The 21,789-nt window shown below is 40.0% G+C and overlaps 1 protein-coding gene and 1 long non-coding RNA gene across 2 annotated transcripts; both read left to right on the top strand.

Annotated features, from left to right (window-relative positions):
- LOC119904547 lies at positions 1-2,746 on the top strand. The gene is made up of 3 exons (XR_005444721.1): positions 1-225; positions 404-520; positions 1,515-2,746. It is a non-coding gene; the product is annotated as an uncharacterized LOC119904547 (long non-coding RNA).
- Positions 2,747-11,338: 8,592 nt separating this feature from the next.
- On the top strand, positions 11,339-21,669 carry tnfaip6 (tumor necrosis factor, alpha-induced protein 6). The gene is made up of 6 exons (XM_038721319.1): positions 11,339-11,489; positions 12,919-13,056; positions 13,835-13,996; positions 18,148-18,376; positions 21,287-21,327; positions 21,430-21,669. Exons 1-6 carry the CDS (start codon positions 11,390-11,392, stop codon positions 21,549-21,551), a joined length of 792 nt encoding a protein of 263 aa, XP_038577247.1. The 5' UTR covers positions 11,339-11,389; the 3' UTR covers positions 21,552-21,669.
- The last annotated feature ends 120 nt before the right edge of the window (positions 21,670-21,789 follow it).

The raw sequence follows: 21,789 nt of genomic DNA, 5'->3' as shown, positions 1-21,789 counted from the left end.
CTTCAGCTCACTTGGATGATACTCTGATGCGTGTGTCTCCCAGTGAGTTCCTGCTGCAGAAGACTTGAATAAAATGCACAGAAAGACAAGTCTTTGCCTAAGCTGTTTATCTGAAAACTCGAATTGGCATCACAACCACCTAAAGTTTGCTAATAGCGTAACTACTCAACGAAATAAGGCTACAACAGCTGAGCTCCTGAGTATAGCCTACTGAGCTGAAAAAAGGTTTGTTTTATTGCTTAATAATTTAATTCAACATTTGTAAGAGGACATAAGATAAGATAGAACTTTATTTATCCTGAGGGAAATTGTTGAATAGTGCCGCTTTAGGTTAAATAGAAGTATCAATGGTAAAATGCTCCATTTCGATTTAAAGTCCAGCATTTAATTTTTTTTGTTTCAGTTTCTGTGGCATAAGCTTTTTGAGGTTGCTATCGTAGCACCCAGTCATCAACCATTTCTTGCTTCTGGAGGTTGTTGCAGCCTTACAGCGTGTCTCGGCCAGGATGAAGAGGGTTTGGTAAGTATTTAAAATTTTAGTTCAGTAAAATTATTAGTATGAATGGTACCATGTGGAGTTTTCTTGTAAACAAACAAAGGTTGTGTTGACACTCACCACAACTCCCTATGCATACCCTTGAGGCAAAAGTGATGAATGTGTTTGCTTCCTCATAAAAGACTTGCATAGGCTTTTTTTTTTTTTTTTTTTTAAACATTTTATATTGCTATGTTGGGGCATTACTGCCACCTGTAGTTCAGTGGAGTAGTGTGAAACCATTGTCTGGGCTGGTTATCACTTCACACACATGCATGTGTTCAAACGGGGATCCACTTATAAAGAGCTCCATAGCGCTACTAGAGGTTAAAATAATTAGATTTAAAAAAATGAAAACAAAAGTTTTATCAATCTCTGATTTGGGGATTTTTAATTCTTTACATTTCAACCTCTACAGGTTGTTTTAAATCTTATGCATTTTTAGGATAGGGTTAACATTGCGTCACCGAGCGGACACAAAGCTGCTTCTCAAAGATTTTGAAAAGTCTTTGCAGATATGAGATTTATACTTGACAGCACCAATATTTAGATATGAGTATATTTTAGACGTTTGTGTTGTCTAGGAATCTAAAAGAGAGATGAGAGAACTAAGTCCTGGGATTACGTGGGGACTTCTTTAAACCCTATACTAGAAAGTCACCCAAAATAAAAAAAAAATGTGCAAAGTACCTACACCTCAAAACTGTACTAAAGTACAGGAAAGATACTATTTTGCTTTTGACAACATATGTTTTACTCCAAAATAGAAATGAAATAACACTTTCTAATCCAAGTTTATGGCAGGCTCACGGCGGTGGATGTTACCATAATCCAAAATTACAATTTGTTTATAAATGTGAGGATCTGTATGAAAATATAAAACGAATTTCACTTCTGTGCAGAAGTGTGTAACGGCCATTGAAGGCAGTTTGATGTATTGACCATTTCTAATGATTTATGTAACCCCTGAGTGACCCAGATCAGGATGTGGCGCTGAACATGTGGAGGAAAGGGACAAGTCATCTCATCACACTGTACTGCGCAGAGCTCATTGACAACGTGTAACTGCGATGAGATAACACGGACCCTGAAGCAGGATAAATAACGCACTCCCTGAGGCATCCTCACTTATTCGAGCATTCATGTACTCGGATGTCCATCAGCAGATGATTTAATAAACCTACAGAGAGACAAGTGTTTGCTTCAAGTTGTTTATTTCAACTCCCACCACAAGTGAAAATTAAGTACATGTACTCAAGAATTGTGCTTAAGTACAATTCTGAGGTACTTCTTAGATATTTATATTCATTTAAAGTAATAATAATCCATAATATAACACTGAGAGGGGCCGTTCCGCATAATGAGTACTTTTCATTTTCATACTTAAAGTACATTTTCCTGCTATTACTTCTGTTCTTTTACTTAAGAGAAATTATTAATGCAGTATTTTGACTTGAAATGGAGAATTTTTGCATTGCTGTATTGTTGCTTTAAAGATACTTCTTCTACCACTATTCCAGAGTTTTAAAGTAATCTGCTTTTACTGTTTGATGCATAAAATGCACTTTATAAATGGAGTTGCACTCATGAGCCTGTGACAGTCTCTGTCTGACATAAACTAAGGCTAAGTGTTAAATTAAGTGTTGTTCTCATTCAGCAAGCACAGACATCTGTTTCACTCCACACTGGGAGGAGGAAAAGGGAACTGCAACTCTGTTTTCCGCAGAGCTTCAACCTCTTTGTGATGTAAGTGGTTTGTGCAAACTGCGGTTTGGTTCCCAGGTCCGAGTGCCGAGACAATCCGGGGAATGGGAGATTTTTTCACGTGAACCCCAGAGAGTGCGACAGCAGCTCACCTGTCACTCGTCCTCGCTGTTGGGAGTCCACATGCTTCCATGAACTCAACACTGATGTGCTCTGACCCTCACACGCCTGCTCTCACAGAAACAACACATTCAGGCCGTGTGCATCACAAAAGCTCTGTGAACCGTGAAAAATAACAGAAAGTCACATTGTTTTGCTCTTTGACCTCTTGTTGCTGAATGCTGTTATTGTCAGTATGATCTGAGCGTTTATATGTACTAATGTTACTGTTATGTAACTGATATGTTTAATGTGATAGTATATTTTTATTTTAGGCATTAAAAAGCTTTGTTATGTTATACAATCTGAAAGGAAGTAGACAAAATAAAGGAACCACTGTAAATCTTCTGTTTGATGTTGCTGTCCCCAACATTACTTAGGTCCACATACTGCGCAGAGGATTATGAATAAATGTAAAATTACATTATCCTATTATGTAAACTGTATTCCCACTGAATTGTTGACTACTATTGTGATGTTTGGCCTGTATATTTTTATTAGTTTGGCAGCACAAGGTTGGATGCTGTAGCATTGCTTCTCCCTGTAAGACTATCAGGGCCTTTTTGCATGTTTTGAGCAGCTTAGTTCCATTGAAGGGGCGTGTTAATGCTACAGCATACAATGACAAAAGTGTGCTTCAAACTTTGTGGCAACAGTTTGGGAAATAACCTGTCCTATTTTATCATGACAAAAAAAAAAAAGTCAGGTATATAAAGAACTTGTGTACTTTTTCACAGTTTAGTGTGAACTTGGGTCCTGCACAAAGTCCTGACCTCAACCCCATCCAATGCCTTTGGGGTGAACTGGTTAGTCGACAGTGAGCCACATTATCACCCGACGTCAGTGTTGGACGTATGGCTGAATAGGAGCAAATCCCTGCAGCCAAGTTCCAACAGCTTGTTTGAAAGGCTTCAGAGAAGAGTGGAGGCTTTTATAGCAGCAGATTACTGCCCATTGTTTTCAAATAAGGTGTTCTACACTCACATATGGCTGTAATGTTTATAATATACTGTTGCTTTTACTTTTTTAGGGTTTGTGTATATAAATAGAGCGTATTTAGATCAATGCTTCAACAGCTGATTTGTTGTTGATGAGAGGCTCCACAGTATCCTGCCTTCTGCTGCCATCTACTGAATGGAAACATGTCAGTGAAGCTTGTGAATTTACCCCCATTCTCGTTTAGGAACTCCTGGGAAATGTACTGTTGTAAGAGCACAAATGTGTGCACAATGAAACATGTTTGGCTTGTTGATTATTACTGGTTGCCAGGGAGAACACAACAATAAGGGGTACGTTCTTTCTTGCCATGCTTTTCTTGAATCAGTGTTTTCTTTCATATCTGTATAAGTAAGATTATCAAGAGGCAACATCAACATTGACAGACAGCTATAAATTGTACTGAGTAAGGTGTATTTACTCAAGTATTGTTCTTCTACTTTACTTGAACATTTGAATTTTATGCTACTTTACCACGTTTGCTACACAGTTACTATACATATTACACATAAAAATGTATGATAAGCTTGTTAAACGCACAACCCATTGCCAAAGATGAAATCGGTGGCTCCCAACCTTGATGCTTGTGACCTCTTACAATAAAGCAGTGTCCTGGGGCCCCTTGTGATTTTTCAGATGTTTAGCATTACTACCAAAGAGACATTTCCCCTCTAAACTTCTCAGATGGTTTCACTGAAACAACTGTTATATTATTAAAATTATTAATATTTCACAAAAAAATTGTGAAGATTAAAGAAATGTAAAAACAAAAATACAAATTTGTGTGGCAGAACTTCCTCATCTTTCCTCATTAATCATCTCATGTTTATCTTGTGAACCTTTGAAGGGGCCCAACCCCTAGGTTGACAACTGACTACAGACTGCTGTTCCCGGAAAGTCACTCTCATTGAGTTATTTTCTCTTCTTGTGCACAGGATAGTCCCTATTCATCCTCTCATCAACGTTGTAAACACTTGGTTTCAACAGTGACTCGTTTTTTGCGACGTTTTATGTCGTTAACTAGCCTACATACCGCTTCACATTAACAAGTAGTTTTATTTTGAAAGTGTAACCGCATGTTGCACATATATTATTGCTCACTTGACCAGATGTTGCAGATGCAGACAATTATTGCTAACTTGACCACGGAGCCTTACACCTCCAAAAACGACGCCAAGGGGTCTAGACAATTTTAATGGGGCATAGCACATGGTAAAAAAAGTTGAAGTACAATTTGCTGATGATAGGCTACTTTTACTTAAGTAGGACTTTGAATCAAAGTAATTTACTTGTAATGGAGTATTTTCTTCATTGTTGTTCTGGTACTTTTATTAAAGGAACTGTGTACCAGCGACAGAAGATATCCTTGCGTATCAACCAGACTCTGTGTTTTAGGTTCAATCTGTGAACACCAGGAGCCGCCAGCACTCTCAAAAAGTAAAAGCTCCACTACATTTCATCACCTAGTGTGAGTGGTCATGGCAAAGGAAGTCCCATCAATAGTGGCAGTAGGTGAGGTATTCTTCATATTATCCAGACTCAACATGTTGTCAAGCAGCACCTGGCAGAGGCAGGACCCACAGCTGAGTTTGTTACAGGGCCATTGGGTTAGTCTGCATACTTCATCAATCCCCCTTCCACACGCTCTCTCTCACTCACTCTTTCCACTAAGTCCTATGAGCTAAAGAATTTTTGAATAATAAAGAACCATTCTTTTTTTTCATTTTCATTTTCATTTTGTGGCGAGAGGTTTTGGTCCTTATGGACCGCAGCCTCCTGCCAGAGGGGAGAGTCTGAAACAGTTTGTGTCCAGGGTGGAAGGAGTCAGCTGCAATCTTTCCTGCTCGCCTCAGAGTCCTCGAGGTGTACAGGTCCAGAAGAGAAGGAAGATTGCAGCCAATCACCTTCTCTGCAGAGCGAATGATACGCTGCAGCCTGTCCTTGTCCCTGGCAGTGGCAGCAGCGTACCAGATGGTGATGGAGGAGGTGAGGATGGACTCAATGATGGCGGTGTAGAAGTGCACCATCATTGTCTTTGGCAGGCTGAACTTCCTCAGCTGCCGCAGGAAGTACATCCTCTGCTGGGCCTTCTTGGTGAGGGAGGTGACGTTCAACTTGAGGTCCTGGGAGATGATGGTGCCCAGGAAGCGGAAGGAGTCCACAGTGGCGACGGGGGAGTCACACAGGATGATGGGGGAGGGTGGGGCTGGGCTATTCCTGAAATCCCCGACTATCTCCACTGTCTTCAGAGAGTTGAGCTCCAGACTGTTCTGGCTGCACCAGGTCACCAGATGGTCGATCTCCCACCTGTAGGCGGACTCATTCCCAAGCAAACCAACACTTAGATATTTGTGCTGAGTTGACATTACATGGCCAAATATACATCACCCAAACTATATGTGATTGTTGAACATCTCATTTATGTCTGAGAAGATTCTCAGTCATCCAGGTCATAGTTATCCAAAGAAGGTTAAAGTCAAGGGCAACTGGACTTGGTTGAAGATACTAGAAAAGGTTTCATCCCTCATCCAAAGGACTTCTTCAGTTCTCACTGGCTGTTGAGTCGTTCTGGCCGAGGCCAAGACTGAACGACCATCGTTGGCATCTTCATCTGAGGCCAATAGGTTACGTTTGTTGAGTTTCCTGGGAAGTGATGAAAGGACAGCATTGTAAGTGAGGGATAAGTGGTGGCGTAGACCCCCTCCTCTGTTCAATGACGGCTTCTCAACCCGGGTGTGGATTTTAACATTTAAAAGCCATGGGCATTACTCTGCTGGTACAACAGCCTGCATTCTTGTTGGAGGGGGTTGAGGCCAATCACGTTCTTCCAAACCAACCTAAAAGAAAAGATAATTTCTCTATTGAGCAGGATTTGTGCACAGGGAAAAACTCTATTTAAAACCAAGGTTATAATGGCTTTAATGGAAACGATGAGACCTCGCCCAAACCACCCTCATGTTCCTAATGACCTTGGTGATCCCTTAACTTAAATTCCTCTCACCATCAGCAGGCTGACATTTTTAATTCAGCATTACAGAATTACATTCTTTTAACTTTTCAGTAGATTTTTAAAAAGCAAGATAAGGGCAAAAGAAGAGGATGTTTTTATTAATTTAAAGTGACTAACATATTTTATAAACATTGATGAAGAATATTATTATGAAAAGTATGACTGGTGAAACCAAAGACATAGTTTATGGATGGATTTTCTACTAACCAATAGAAACAAGACATGATAGTCTAGTGTTGTTTCATTTGCAGGAGGGATTGACTGTGCTTGCATGAGTGCATGTGTGTCATAGACCACCAGACAGAGGAACAGCACCACCAGCAGCTCCAGTTTGACACATGCTAGTGCCAGGATGTTAAGTCATGGAAGCCGCTCAGTACAGCCCATGGAAATTAAAGAAAAAAACACAGTCCAGAAACAAAGACACTATTATCATCTGCAGCTCTCTCTCCACCCATCCAGTCTTTCCCCATCTGGGCCTGTTGTATTTGACATGCATGTGGAGGTAGTTCACAGTAACGGTCAGCCAGAGAGAGAGCCTGAACAATAAAACAAGCTCTGCTCCAGAAACGTGTTTGACATGTGTGGAGAGGATGTCACGTCATTTGGTAGTAATTACCGACCACATGCTACCCCCCCCCCAACGCTCACGGAAATTTTCCAGAATTTGTTTGTACTGCTGATGATTTCCAAATAGTTCAAGCACATTGGGACTTTAACAACCACACTAAAAGCTGACATCAACACAACACTGACATCACATATTACCTTCATGTTGATTGTCCGAACCTAGATATTTAAACACAGCTACAGAGCAACATTATCATTCATTTGAAATTGTGTTTCAGGCCACCTGATGAATGTTTTAACTCTCTTTTTGGTCTTTTTGGTCTCTTGAGCTGCGAAATGCTCCACTAAGTTCACAAGCTAGTCTCTAACTGTGTCTGTCTACTGTCAGTGTAGCTTTTTACAGCTTTTTCCCTAAAAACAACACTGTAAAGTTGAGGGACGTAAAAACAAAACACTTGGTAGAACTGAGGTGAACTGCAGAGCTAAGTGATAACTCTCTTCGGGTTAATTAACTATAAGCGACTTTCACATACTTACTCAGTTGATCTGATGTTAATCTAAAAATATTGGATTATAATTAATAATTGTTTATGAATAATGGAATGGACTACTGCTGCACTATTTAATTTTGAATTTTAAACCTTAATGTCAATTTGTACAGATGTTTTTGTCCTCTCCATTTAAACAAGATGCACCTCTTTGTTTCATATTAACTAACAATCTAAAATAAACCTATTCACCTAAAAGCAATGACAACAGTGAAATTAGTTTTAAATTAATGGTATATGCAAGAAACATCTCTTCTATGGGCCGTGTCAACATTATGCTGTCTTTAGTCCTATTTCTGAGCACAATTAATATGTTTGGGGTTTTTTTGCATTTATGACTGTCATGACAGACATGATGTCAGTAGTATAAATAATTTAGTGTATGTTTATTGTTGATTAATCATGATACAGACTACTTACTCCAAGCTGTGTAACCGGTTTGCCCTTGCTGTAGTTGTAGGATACATAGAAATGATGATGAATCTAGTATTAAAGTTGTAATATACAGTATGTCACAATTACTGAGACAGAATTTCCTTGTGTGGGTTTGAATGGGAGAGGCGCACTGAGAGTTAAGAAGGTACAGATCATTTCCTCCCAGACCTGGAACCAATTCAGGACAATTTTAACGTGTGTGTGTGTGTGTGTGTGTGTGTGGCCGGCAACATGAACCTGTGATTCTGAGAAAAGGAGATGTACACGCTGCCTCCTGGTTTCTAACTGCTATCCTATTGGTAACCCCACAGATCATGGACCCCTATTTTGTAGAACTCAGGCTGATCAAACATTTGGTATCAGATATAGCTTTGCTTAAAGTTATTAAAATAATAATGAAATTGTACAGCATCGTCATGTTTGGTTAACTAGTTCCTCAGGACCAGGATGTTAAGTTTATTGTGACAAAAACGGGACTTGATGATTTATGATACAAGTAAAATGAAAGTAGGAGCCACGCAAGGCTTTAGCAAATTGAGGTAACAGCTCAGTTTGCTAAAGCCTCGCTAATCATTGCATGTGAACACTGAATAGTTAGCCTGATTAAAAAAGTCCAAATGTCACAGCCACAGCTCTGACTCGTGTCTGTGTCCTGTGTTTGGGCCCACCCTGTAAACACTGTGACACCAAATCCGAAACAAATTGTACTTTGGGCTGCAGACAGGCTGGCCCTTTTTAAGTGCTTTATTTCCAAACTACTAGCAAACCGCAATCCCGAAGGTGTTGGTGGTGGTCTGCCCCATTATTGAAGCCGTGGGAGACACCTAACATCTGGAAAAACGTCCCACACAGTGTCGTGGACTGCAATGCCCCTGTGGCCTGTGTTGTTGAGCAACTGTGCTGACAGGACTCTGCAGGGAAGCAACGCCAATCCCTTTCTTCTAAAGCATAAACACAGCGCAAGAAATGATCCTGCATTCAAAACAAGGACTTAATTAAGCTGCAATATTAATATCAATTTTAGTGGTAGAAGGTAACTCAGTTTACTCAAGTATTCTTACGTACAATTATGAGGCAATTGATATTCCATGTAATACTTTATATATACTTGTATCAGAGTATTTCTACACTGTGTTGTTGAGTTCACTGATAGTTCATGAAGACAAAATATCACCCACTGTGCAGCTTCACTGGGTGTTTCTGACTCTTTTAGGTCATTGTTTTTGGGTTTATGAAACAATAACTGCTTTTTGTTCACTCTCACCGCTCTCCTCAACCCCATCTCTAGCAGCAGAAGGCTTACCATTCTTTAAATTTATTTATGTCAACTGTATGATTGTCTACGTTTAGCACCTTATCACCATAGCAAATTCCTTAAATGTGTAAAATGCTAATCAAGCTCTTTATGATTCTAAACAAAACAAGCTTTGTCAAACCCACTTTACACTGTCCGCCCAGAGTTAGCAACTCACAGCTAGCTAAGGAAACACACAAATCTAGCAGATAAAAAGATTCTCAGCCGTTGGTGGAGACCAAGACAGAGTTAAAAGGAGAGTGAATACTGGGTTAGGGTTACGTTCATCTGTGTCTTGCAAAACACCTAGTGTGTTCAGAGCAACTTGCATCTCTCTGACTGGATGGCGCTTAATACCTCTGTGATTTAGTGTTTTTTAAGTTGGGAGACTGGCAAGAGTGTGGGCGGCTTTGATTTAGGGGGTAGAGTGGTCAGCCACTTATAAGAAGGTCAGTGGTTCGATTCCCGGCTCCCCTTCTGTCGAAGTGTCCTTGGGCAATGCACTGAACCCCAATGGGACGTGTGAATGTGTATGAATGAGTTAATTTCCATTTCTGTTGGGTAGTTGGCAACTTAGTCATCTGTTCATCAGTTTATGACTGTGTGTGAAAGGGAGGAATTGTGATGTAGTTTAAAGGAGACCTATTATACAGCCCTAGATTGTAGTTCTGTGACTCCTCTATGGTAGATTTGCATGATTCAAAATTCAAAAAAAGCAATTTTTTATCTTATACTGGTCTTTCATGTAGGCCCTCATTTCAGCCTCTGTCTGAAACAAGCTGTAGATGCTCCTGTCTCTTTAAGGCTCCCACTCTCAAAGCCCACTGCCTTCTGATTGGCCATTGCCTTACATGTTTACCAGGTTGCTGCAGGGATGGGACTGCATGTTCCTTTGTGGGCATGACCAGCATTCTCTACTTGGAGCAAATTACCATATATGGAAATCCGGCTCGGAATGACATCCGAGCCCTTTTTAAAATAAAAAATAAAAGTTTAAAACAGAGCATTCAGAAAAGGGGGATATCTGAGGTTTTGGCTCATAGGGATTTCTTTTAAATACCTCATTATTTAAAGCATTGGTCATGTTTAACATGAACATCTGGCATTGTAACATTATAGATAGCCTATGCCAGAAAATATGAAAAAGCATAATAGGTCCCTTCCTCCCACCGTCCAAAGACATGCAGACTAAGTTAATTGGGGACTCTTAATTGTCCTTATGTGTGAGTGTGAGCTTGAGTGGTTGTTTGTCTATGTGTAGCCCTGTGATGGACTGGTGACCTATCCAGGGTGTACCCCGCCTTTTGCCCGATGTCAGCTGGGATTGGTTCCAGCCCCCCGCAACCCTGTACGCAGGATAAGTGGTTGACGATGGATGGATGGATGGATGGATAATAGGTCCCCTTTAAAATGCTTTGAGTGGTCGCAAATACTAGAAAAGCACTAAACAAAATACAGACAATTTACCAAGAGACACATTTAACAACACATTTGTGTGTCTTTCTACTTGGTTGGGAGGTTAAACTTCTGAAAGTTCACTAAAGCAGCTTTAAGTTACAGAAAATAAGTATTTGCAACATGGTCACAATTTAATCTAAAGGTACCCAAAGTGTGATGAGCAGTTGTTTTTCAAGTTAAATCATGGCTGTTTAAACATTTTTAATGTTCCTGCTGGTCTGCATGTTGGAGCTGACTGGTTCTGTCTGACATGTGAGAACTTTATATTGAACCTTTAATCTTTCAGATAACTTATGTGCTCCTCAACTGTTTGATCTACAACCTCCCTCTCTGAAAGTAAAACAGGAATGCCTATTGTGTCATGAAGCTAAAGCAAGATCCAAAGAAGTTGACATTTCAGAATTACAAGACTGTTTTATGACCTTATGATGTAGCAAAAGTACCAATCTGGAGACCTCAGCCATAAGATGATAAATATAGTACAAAAAAACTAGACGTCTTGTAAATACTGAATTATGTGCCCAGTATTGTAGTTAATTAACCTGCAGCACTTGAGTAAAACCCAGTATATTCCCACCTCTGCTGGGAGGAAGCAGCAGTGTTTCGTATATAAAGCTAGCCAGCAGCAGTGAGCTCCTGGTAACATCTGGGGAGAGCAGCTGCGCACTGAGGGCTGCAGGATGCGCGTCTTCACTCTTCTGTGGATCCTCGGCTTCCTGCTGAAAGAGGCGCAGGCGTGGGGCTACAAAAACGGAATATTTCACAATTCCATATGGCTGGGTAAATAACTTCTTCTTTCTTTTTTACTGTTTTTACTGCCCGCAGCTCAACTTTGGCTTCTTTGTGGGCAAATTGTGATGAAGTTGAGAATCCAGTCGGGGCAAACGTTATCGAGTAATGACCGATTAGATTTATATAATCAGTGTGTCATATAACTCGTAGCTTATTTGGCTATAATAGTGTAGTCTGGACAGCAGTTCAACGTTATCAACCAGTGTTTTAACTGTTTTGTATTAATCTGATTTGTGCGTTTTGTGGCAATATATTTCTCTCTCCTCACATGTAATCAGCTACTTTTACCTGAAATTGTTTGGTGCCTGTTTTTTCTGCAAACACAGCAAAATAAAATATATTCCCACACGAAGGCATTTTGTGAAGAGTAACACGGATTAATAGGCAACACACAAGTCCAGCAGCTTTCTCTTGTGCCAAACTGCATGTTTATGACTTGGCTCAGTGCTGCATGAGCACAATAAACATGGAGAAATGACTTAATTTCAGAGCCTTCCAAAATATAAGCAGCTGAGATTCATAATAAAAGAGAGTTACTTTGGGAATTGAAGGGCTTTCACATTTTTGTAATCCTACAGAAATGACACCGGAGCTTTCAGTGTCTCCCCCTGTGTACTGAAATACAAATCAGACAAGCTGTTGAAGCTACCAGACATTCACCTCTTGACTCACTTTATGGACCCCATTATTTATGTTTTTACAAGGTGAGAGGGACAGAACAGTATTTCGTAGTGCTAATGAGCTTGCCTCCACATGCACAGCATTTTCTTTTAGTATTTCATGCAACTTCAGTCCTCTATTACATTTTAGTTTTTTTCTTTAACTTTTAGGAAGTGCTAATGTATGGCAGATTAAACTGCACTTTTCTCTCTGAAAGTCACTGAACACTATTTATACTGAGCGGCAAATGAGTGCCATTCAGAGCTGATCAGAGTGAAAAGGCACTGGGGTCCTGTAGCAGTGAGCAACAGAGTTTAATTAGTGTAAAAACAGGTTAAAAAGATCAAAATATCATATTGAGTCTAATGTCTGAGTGCTTTCTGCCTAGTTTGCAGTCATGCATGCGTAAAGCCAAAACAGGATCAGAAGAATACTCCCCATTGAGGAGGCCAGGGAGCAAGTGACCCAAATGTTGGTGAACTTCCAAAATGTAGAAAAATGTTAGCAGTTAGCCTGTCTCGTTCATGTTTTAGCTCAGTTTCCCCTTCACCTTCTCTTTAAAAACAATGCCACTTGCTTGGCTTTAGCCCCATGCACCTGTTTTAGGCCTAGCAAAACCTTTAATTGTACTAAGTGCTGTGCTAAAGCTTGGACACAAATCACGGAGGTTGCTGCAGACGGCGTCAGCACAAAAGCACAGACAAGCATTTCTCCCTTGGCTTTAGACAGTGCTTTTTTTTGTCTTTCTCTTTGACAGAACAAGCAGCTGGAGTTTACCATCGGGAATCGCGCAAAGGGAGATACCAGCTAACATATAAAGAGGCCAAGGCTGTCTGCAAATACGAGGGAGGGAAGCTGGCCACCTACAAACAGCTGGAGGCGGCTCGTCAAATAGGTCTGCGGCAACTCGCACACAATCTCATCAGCAATACACATGCGGAGTTCTTGGCAAAGAAGATTTACTCCAGGAAAAGTGCATGGATCATAACTCATCATAACTCGCTTGAGACAGAGTTTACCTTTCTTATCTCCCTGAAACAGATTAAATGGTGTAACAGCAGTGACACATCTGTAAACCCACGGATGCTTTTAACATGTAGGAAAAGAGGTTCCTATGTTCATAGGGGAAAGGTAATTTGGAAGCAGTTGAATGAAACACTTCTTTCCACGAGTGCTTTGCTTTTGCGTGACTGTGTTCCAAATTTTAAAAACAGTCCCATGAGCATTGCAAAGGCCTGTTAACACTGTCTTGGGTGGGTTTATATTGCTGTTCCCTCAGCACGGAGATTGAATCCAGCCACTCGCTCTGGCATTATGTTGCACCTCCCCGTCAGCTTTCCCCACAGCAGAGTACCTGGGAGGTCCAACCTTTTATCTGGGCTGTTGTGGCTGGGGTCTGCTGATTGTAACTCTAAGCTAAAACCTGAGGCCCCTCCAAATAAGAAAAACAACCAAATAGCAAACAAAAAAAACCTTGTTACTGCGATGCAGGTTTTTTCTTTTGTAATGTATTTGTATAGCACTTTTCTAGGACCACTCAAAGTGCTTTTACACTACATCTGCACTCACTCCCTGTTGGTGGAGTTGAAAAAAGACTGTGGTTGTCAGAATACAGTAGTTTTTCATTAGTGAATGAGTTTTGTTGCATAAAACCAATATTTTTTCTTGTTCAGGTTTCCATGTGTGTGCAGCTGGATGGTTTGACAAAGGACGTGTTGGCTACCCCATCATCAAAGCTGGTGCCAACTGTGGTTTTGGGAAGGTTGGCATCGTCGACTACGGCTACAGGCTGAACAAAAGTGAGAGATGGGATGTGTACTGCTACAACCCACACTGTGAGTACATGTTTTAAACAGAGTATTAAACTGTGGCTTAAGCACAGAGGTGCAAAGCACATTCACTTAAGTACTGTGCCTGAAGCTGCACTACTAATGTGTGTAATGTGAAAGAGGTCTCTCGTAGTGACAAACCCACAGATCACAAAGAATTATCACTTGACTCCGCAGTTCCCCCTCAGCTCTACAGAGCTTTCTGCTGATTGTTCTGGTTCTCTGGTCCTCAAATGTGCTGTTTGGTTCAGTCTCACCACTCTCATAGCATTGTTTTTGGACACAGCTTGCAGCAGTTTTCAGCAAAAGAGCTCTGAAAGGAAATCAACTGTAGCTACCTGTACCTGCTCACATTTTTCAGGTGGCCAGATACACAACTGTCAAAGCTAATGTTGCTTGTGTCTGCTGAATGTGTAAATAGTTCATTGTTGGGTAAAACATTCGTCATAGCAAACTGAAATTTAGAAAATAATATTGAAAAGTCAATGTTGTGTTTATATGTTTGCAGCCATCTGTAATTTCCCTGTTTTGTACAACTTACTCCACTTCATTACTTGACAGCTGTAGATTTGTAGATGGAGTTCTGACAGTCTGAAAATATAATAAACTCAAACTAAATGATGCATTGCCATTTATAACCCTGAGCGGGAGATTCTGCAACTTTTACCTGTGTTCAAATTGTGTCCACTAGGGGTTAGAAGAACTACAAATTAAGTAAGAGCTGACTGACACACCGCCCTGACCTTGCTTTACAAACTTGTTATGGCTAACGTGTCATAAAACAACCGTCAGTGAATTTGTAAATGCTCCGTACTTGTATAGCGCCTTTCTAGTCTTTTCGACCACTCAAAGCACTTTTTACACTACATTCACACACTGAGCCTAAGTGCTCAAACATTCACACACATTCATACACTGGCGGAACAGCCACCTGAGGCAATTCGGGGTTCAGTATCTTGCCCAAGGATACTTCGACACGCAGCCTGGAGGAGCCGGGGATTGAACCGCCGGGCAACCCGCTCCACCTCCTGAGCCACAGTTGCCCCTTGGAACCTTTATGCTGAAAATGGGGTTAATAAGAAAAATTTATTTTTTATGCCATAAAGCCAAAACAATTAGCTGCAAGACAACCAAAAAAAAAAACATTAAGACGTGGAGTTGGGTAATTATTCTCTATAGGTTCACGAATGACCGCTTTCACAATATATTTAGTTCAACTCTATTTTAAAAAATATATAAAAACTGTTTTAGACTGATTTAGTCTGAGGCTCCACAGACTCACTCAGGGTGCTTTCATCTCCACTGCTTCCACTCCAACGTGAGCGATAATATAGAGAGCCTAACCAGAGCAGGATGGCTCCACAGAGAGGAAGAGAAGACTTATTTTTGCCTTGACTCAAAGCCACAATCTCAGCACCACCCTGTGAGTTATCATGGTCAGACCAAGAATAAACCTGGAGGGAGTGAGAGCAGTCTGGATAAGATGTCAGTGAGTAACTGAGCAAGTGATAACAAACACACAGGCTGGCCTATGAGTGAGATCATGAGTAAAAACCACCAAGCCTGAATGATTCACCAGAGTCACAAAGAGTCAAACTTTAATGCATTTCACAATGTGCTTGATTCATTCAGTATTAAATCATAAACAACGCTCACAACGCATGTTTCTATTCCTGTTTAAAGTCCCATGTTTTGAAATAATGCCCGGCCAATTTGAGATTTTTTAGGCTGAAAAAAAAAAAAAAAGTATTTGAGAGAAAAACTGCCTGATTTCAATACACTTTCCTCAAGTGCAGCGCTCCTGGATCTATCCGGTACACACAGAAACACAAAGGGTAACGACTGAAACAAAACATTTTTTAGTTTTTTCTGCCTCCTAGTGGCAAAAAATTACTCATCGTGCAGAATCTCCCTTTCAATGTGTTGTAAATGTCAAAGCATCATATTATTTGAATTTATTATATGTTTAGTGTGTACAGCCTCAATACACAAAGCCACAGCTGTCAAGTAAATGTACAGTAGAAGTAGAAGTATAAAGTTGCGTTAAAGTTATACAAAGTGGCCACTTGATGGCAGCAAAAAAGATACGTAAACACAACATTGACATAATTTCACCTTCCAAAGATGTTAATGGCTAATGTGTTATCAAACATTTATACTGAATATATACGTAGAAACATTAGCTTCCACTTGAAGCCACAAATGTGAGAATGGGGACTCTTTAAGTGCTAAATGCTCCGTAATATCAGACTTTTTCTGATTTCCAAACAACCTATGTTTCATACTCAGTGGTGAGATTTTACAAGTATGAAGCATGAATTTCTTATATAACGTGTAAAGTTTACAATTATGTTATTCCTCATGTCAGTCTGCCGTGGAAGCCATCTCACTGTCTACAGCAGACATTTTGTCTGAATTGGACCCCAGTGATGGCTGTAAGATGACTTTATAATGATCTACAAATGAGAAATGATGTCAAACAGCATTACATTTCTTATCCCTCCAGGAGCTCTAGTGGGAAAGCTTTTGATGTCATTGTCACTAGTCTCAACATGTGTGTTTGATTTCCTTAACTCAATAAAAGGTATACTTTTTCCTATTATGAATTCATTTGGAGCTCACACGCAAAAGACAGACCCCCAAACCAAAATGCTTCACAAGAACAGATGCTCAATCCCACCAGCTACTTAAAGGAATACACTGTGTGAAGTTTCAAATGGCCATTTCACCTGAGAACACAGACACCAAATTTATCCACATGTTCTCAGTTGACAATGGTCCAGAGCTGCCTTTTTCTGTAGTTATATAAAATGTTTCACAAACAGAATATTAAATATATTGAAAACAGAATATTAAATATATAAGTCCATAGGCCAAGTCACATGAAATCTGATCTTTTGCATTTTGGAATTGGGCGACTTTCATATGTGGTCCAAAGTCGATACATATTGGATCTTTTTAAAAGCGACCTGCGTCTGGACACTCAGGTCGGAATTGATGCGACACTCTAGAGCAGCTGTTGTCACAGATCTGCTGTAGACGGAGCCGAGGTGAATAAAAAAGCTCCACAAAAGCCATTATTAAACATGTAGCTCTCTTTCTCCTCTACCTCGCTATCATCTGCCCACAAATTCCCTTTCTTACACCTGAAAACCACCAGACCGCGAGCTTTTTAAGTTACGTACATGCTACTTGTCCGAGCAGACGCAGTAGAGCAAGAGAGAGAGAGAGAGAAAGAGAGAGAAAGGGATTGTAATGTTAGAGGACAATGAAAAATGGGAGTCTCCTGTGGAGACCCCTGTGGAGGGTTAGCAAGTCACTTTCAGGCCAGGGACAGTTCACACTAGAGTCTGATATGGGCTGCATTTCCTAACATTGCATTTCATAGAGTTCAGATTTAGAGCTGCTGTGTCTTCTATTTGTCACATTTCAGATAATGCCTACAATCATTCAACACAGTTATCAGCTGTTGTGTAAATTAATCTACCTCTTCCATTCTGGCCAAGTCTGTCCAAGAGATAACAACACACAAGAGACTTCCCACTAAACATAAAACTTAACGTAACATTTGCAGGTGCTATGCCGAACTATGGGCCGTCCAAACACTTTTGTCCTTTTAGTGGAGTGTTCCAATAAAGTCTTCTAATCAAATATCAGTAAAGCTGCTGCATTGATAGCTCATGCGCCATCACTTCTGTAATCTAAAGTCCAAAAGTCTAATATTTCCTCAATTATCTCCTAATTTTTTTGCAGCTGTACTAGGTTTGAGCCTGTGCAAGAGATACAGCAATGACAAAAACGTGTGCAGTACCTCTGTTTTAAGTTACAAAATGCCTTTTGTAGTTAGACAGAATCTCTGAATGATCTTGGAGGATGCAATAGATGTTTATGGAATTAGGTAATTTAACATTTTCATGACAATCAAAGACTATGATCTACCTTCATCTACAATATGTGGCTATTTTGTGGTAATTTTCCAATCTGTTGTCATGACAAGTTCTGGTGCATAGAAACTATTCAGCCTAGTTAATTAAGTGTTTGCTAGAAATGTTTCAAATATCAGTAACTTAACATCCTGAACCTATGTTTAAGAAACTCTGCATTAAAAAACATATTTGAGAAGACTAATCACTGCATGTTATTCACTTGTCTTACAGCCAAGGAGTGTGGTGGGGTGCTGACAGATCAGCAGAAGATCATTCAGTCTCCTGGCTTCCCTGAGAAGTATCAGGACGAACAGATCTGCTACTGGCACATCCGTGTGCGCCTGGGCCAGAGGATCCGCCTCCGCTTCCTGGAGTTTGACGTGGAGGACGACGCATCGTGTCTGGCGGATTACCTGGATGTGTACGACAGCTATGATGACGTCTCAGGCTTTGCTGGGAGGTGAGGATCAAAACTTTATAATTCCAAAACCTTTATAGAACTGAAAAAAGGTCTTCATTGGGCAGATGGCAGCATGCTGAAGGGCAAGTTATATATATGCATTAAACTGATTACATAATACTGATGTAATGTAAAGATATATATATAATATATACAATCACCTAAAGGATTATTAGGAACACCTGTTCAATTTCTCATTAATGCAATTATCTAATCAACCAATCACATGGCAGTTGCTTCAATGCATTTAGGGGTGTGGTCCTGGTCTAGACAATCTCCTGAACTCCAAACTGAATGTCAGAATGGGAAAGAAAAGTGATTTAAGCAATTTTGAGCGTGGCATGGTTGTTGGTGCCAGACGGGCCGGTCTGAGTATTTCACAATCTGCTCAGTTACTGGGATTTTCACACACAACCATTTCTAGGGTTTACAAAGAATGGTTTGAAAAGGGAAAAACATCCAGTATGCGGCAGTCCTGTGGGCGAAAATGCCTTGTTGATGCTAGAGGTCAGAGGAGAATGGGCCGGCTGATTCAAGCTGATAGAAGAGCAACTTTGACTGAAATAACCACTTGTTACAACCGAGGTATGCGGCAAAGCATTTGTGAAGCCACAACACGCACAACCTTGAGGCGGATGGGCTACAACAGCAGAGGACCCCACCAGGTACCACTCATCTCCACTACAAATAGGAAAAAGAGGCTACAATTTGCAAGAGCTCACCAAAATTGGACAGTTGAAGACTGGAAAAATGTTGCCTGGTCTGATGAGTCTCGATTTCTGTTGAGACATTCAGATGGTAGAGTCAGAATTTGGCGTAAACAGAATGAGAACATGGATCCATCATGCCTTGTTACCACTGTGCAGGCTGGTGGTGGTGGTGTAATGGTGTGGGGGATGTTTTCTTGGCACACTTTAGGCCCCTTAGTGCCAATTGGGCATCGTTTAAATGCCACGGCCTACCTGAGCATTGTTTCTGACCATGTCCATCCCTTTATGGCCACCATGTACCCATCCTCTGATGGCTACTTCCAGCAGGATAATGCACCATGTGAATCATTTCAAATTGGTTTCTTGAACATGACAATGAGTTCACTGTACTAAAATGGCCCCCACAGTCACCAGATCTCAACCCAATAGAGCATCTTTGGGATGTGGTGGAACGGGAGCTTCGTGCCCTGGATGTGCATCCCACAAATCTCCATCAACTGCAAGATGCTATCCTATCAATATGGGCCAACATTTCTAAAGAATGCTTTCAGCACCTTGTTGAATCAATGCTACGTAGAATTAAGGCAGTTCTGAAGGCGAAAGGGGGTCAAACACAGTATTAGTATGGTGTTCCTAATAATCCTTTAGGTGAGTGTATTATTCAAGATACATTATCGAAAATCAAATTGTTGTAAAAATAGTTAAATAAATCACAAATAAGATTTAAAGAATATATTTGAATATATTCCAAACAATCTCTTTAAATGAGGTATACACCATAATATGACCACGTTGTACAAGTTTACATAGACTCCACTGTAAGTATAGCGTGAGTTTTTTTTGTTATGGTTTACTTCTTACAATCAGAGAAAGACCAGGTATAACTGCTAAGTATACCCATATAATTTTATACTGTAGTCTGTACTGCATTGCTCATTACAATCATATAACATGTTGACATGTGAAGTAGGCCTAAAGCTTCGACCAGTAATTTAAGGATAAATCTAAATCAGGGTACACCATGAACAGCTTATTTTTTAGGGTCCAAAATCCAGAATTAATGTACTGGAAGTGTACCACCAGAGATTTTGACATGTTACAGTAGCAACACAGGTGTAGATGGTAAAAAAAATAAATGATGGTTGAATTAAATTTAGCTGCTTTAGTTTCAGGGTCCTAGTATTGAACATGTTGACTCACTGTCACACTGTCATTGCTTACTGGAACACTTTAAATGAACAGAGCCATCGTTAATGTTACTAGTAACACCTGTGCTTTTCCTACCTTGACTGTTAAATTCCCAGAAATGAGTTAATTAAGTTACTAAATTACATATTTCCTTACAGATAAGTTCATGGAAATTACTGGACAGCACCATAAAATAAACATTACCTGCTAAATCACTGCATGTTAAACTGTGGGTAATAACAGCAACAGGGACCTAACTAATCTAACCCTATGTAGCATTTCCACGTTGACATAAGCTTAAACATTTATATTACTATGCACAATCTAAGCAGTTCAGAACTAACTCAAGCAGGTGACCGGGTCACCTTCAAGAGGCCAGTTAAAGAACCAGGTGTCTAATTGGGACTAGCATTTTTACAGTATTAAAAAAAAGGATATCAGTAAGCTATAAACCCACCGTGTAGGAACATCAGTGCAACTCCTGTTGTTTTTCTGCAAGGGGACAGTCATGCATTAGTGCATAGTTCTCAGACATGATCACTGACACTCTCACAGTCATGTGTATTTAATATGTGTGTTTACCAGGGCTGCAACTAGCCAACCCATCAAATAACAATTTAGTCTATAAAACGTAACAAAATAGCAAATATGCCAATATGCATAAGTTGCCAGAGCCCAATGTAATGTTTTCAGATTGCTTGTTTTTGCCTGACCTCCAGTCCAAACCCCAAAGATATTAAATTTTCTATTGATTTAAAATAGAGAAAAGCAGTCAATCTTCACATTTGAGGACCTGGTAAAGAAAATGTTTGCCATTTTTGTTCAATAAACGCGAATATCAGAATTGTTTGGGAATGATTTTGTTGCTGACCAACTAAATGATTCATCGACTAATTGCTCAAGCACTCTAACAGTGCCAAGCCGAAAGGTAGAAATGTTTGTGAATACGTTATGTGTTTGAACTGAACAGAATGAGACATGAAAGATTGATCTTTGTTTAATCTGTTTATAGATTCTGTGGCGATTATTTACCTGAAGATATCATCAGTACAGGTGAGGTCCTCATAATTCCCTATAAGAAGCATTCAGTGTTTCAGTGATGGATCTCTTGATTATCAAAACATTGACATTTTTCTCTAATGTTTTGTTTTACAGGAAACGTCATGACTCTGAAGTTCCTCTCTGATGCTTCAGTTACAGCCGGGGGCTTCCAGTTACAATATACTGCCTTAGATGCACCTCTGTTTTCACACAATTACACCCACTTTTTCGACTGATCAATGCTTTGATCCTGTTACTGTATTTAAAGTTATTGGTTACCTCATGTACTGTAATTAATACGTCTTTATAGCTTATTCTGTCAAATAAACAAGTTCATTAAATTGTGTTGTTCCTAACTTTGTTTTCACCTGTCCTGATGCTTAATTTATAGAAAACTAAACTGGTTTCTGTTTTTTCCAATTACATAAACTTTCACACTGCGAAGCATTTGCACAGCCAACTACGGTATTGATC

The sequence above is a fragment of the Micropterus salmoides genome, unplaced genomic scaffold, assembly GCF_014851395.1.
Source record: "Micropterus salmoides isolate LMB-PRFRI ecotype aquatic unplaced genomic scaffold, ASM1485139v1 Ms_hic_scaffold_15, whole genome shotgun sequence".
Taxonomy (NCBI): domain Eukaryota; kingdom Metazoa; phylum Chordata; class Actinopteri; order Centrarchiformes; family Centrarchidae; genus Micropterus; species Micropterus salmoides.
This window is presented reverse-complemented; position numbering and strand designations above follow the sequence as displayed.

What these genes read in the sequence shown, in the direction of transcription:
- tnfaip6 (XM_038721319.1), top strand. Translation starts at nt 11,390, where the DNA reads ATGCGCGTCTTCACTCTTCTGTGGATCCTCGGCTTCCTGCTGAAAGAG. An exon ending in GTACTGCTACAACCCACACT is followed by an intron (nt 13,997 to 18,147) that starts GTGAGTACATGT and finishes CTTGTCTTACAG; the next exon opens with CCAAGGAGTGTGGTGGGGTG. An exon ending in GTCTCAGGCTTTGCTGGGAG is followed by an intron (nt 18,377 to 21,286) that starts GTGAGGATCAAA and finishes ATCTGTTTATAG; the next exon opens with ATTCTGTGGCGATTATTTAC.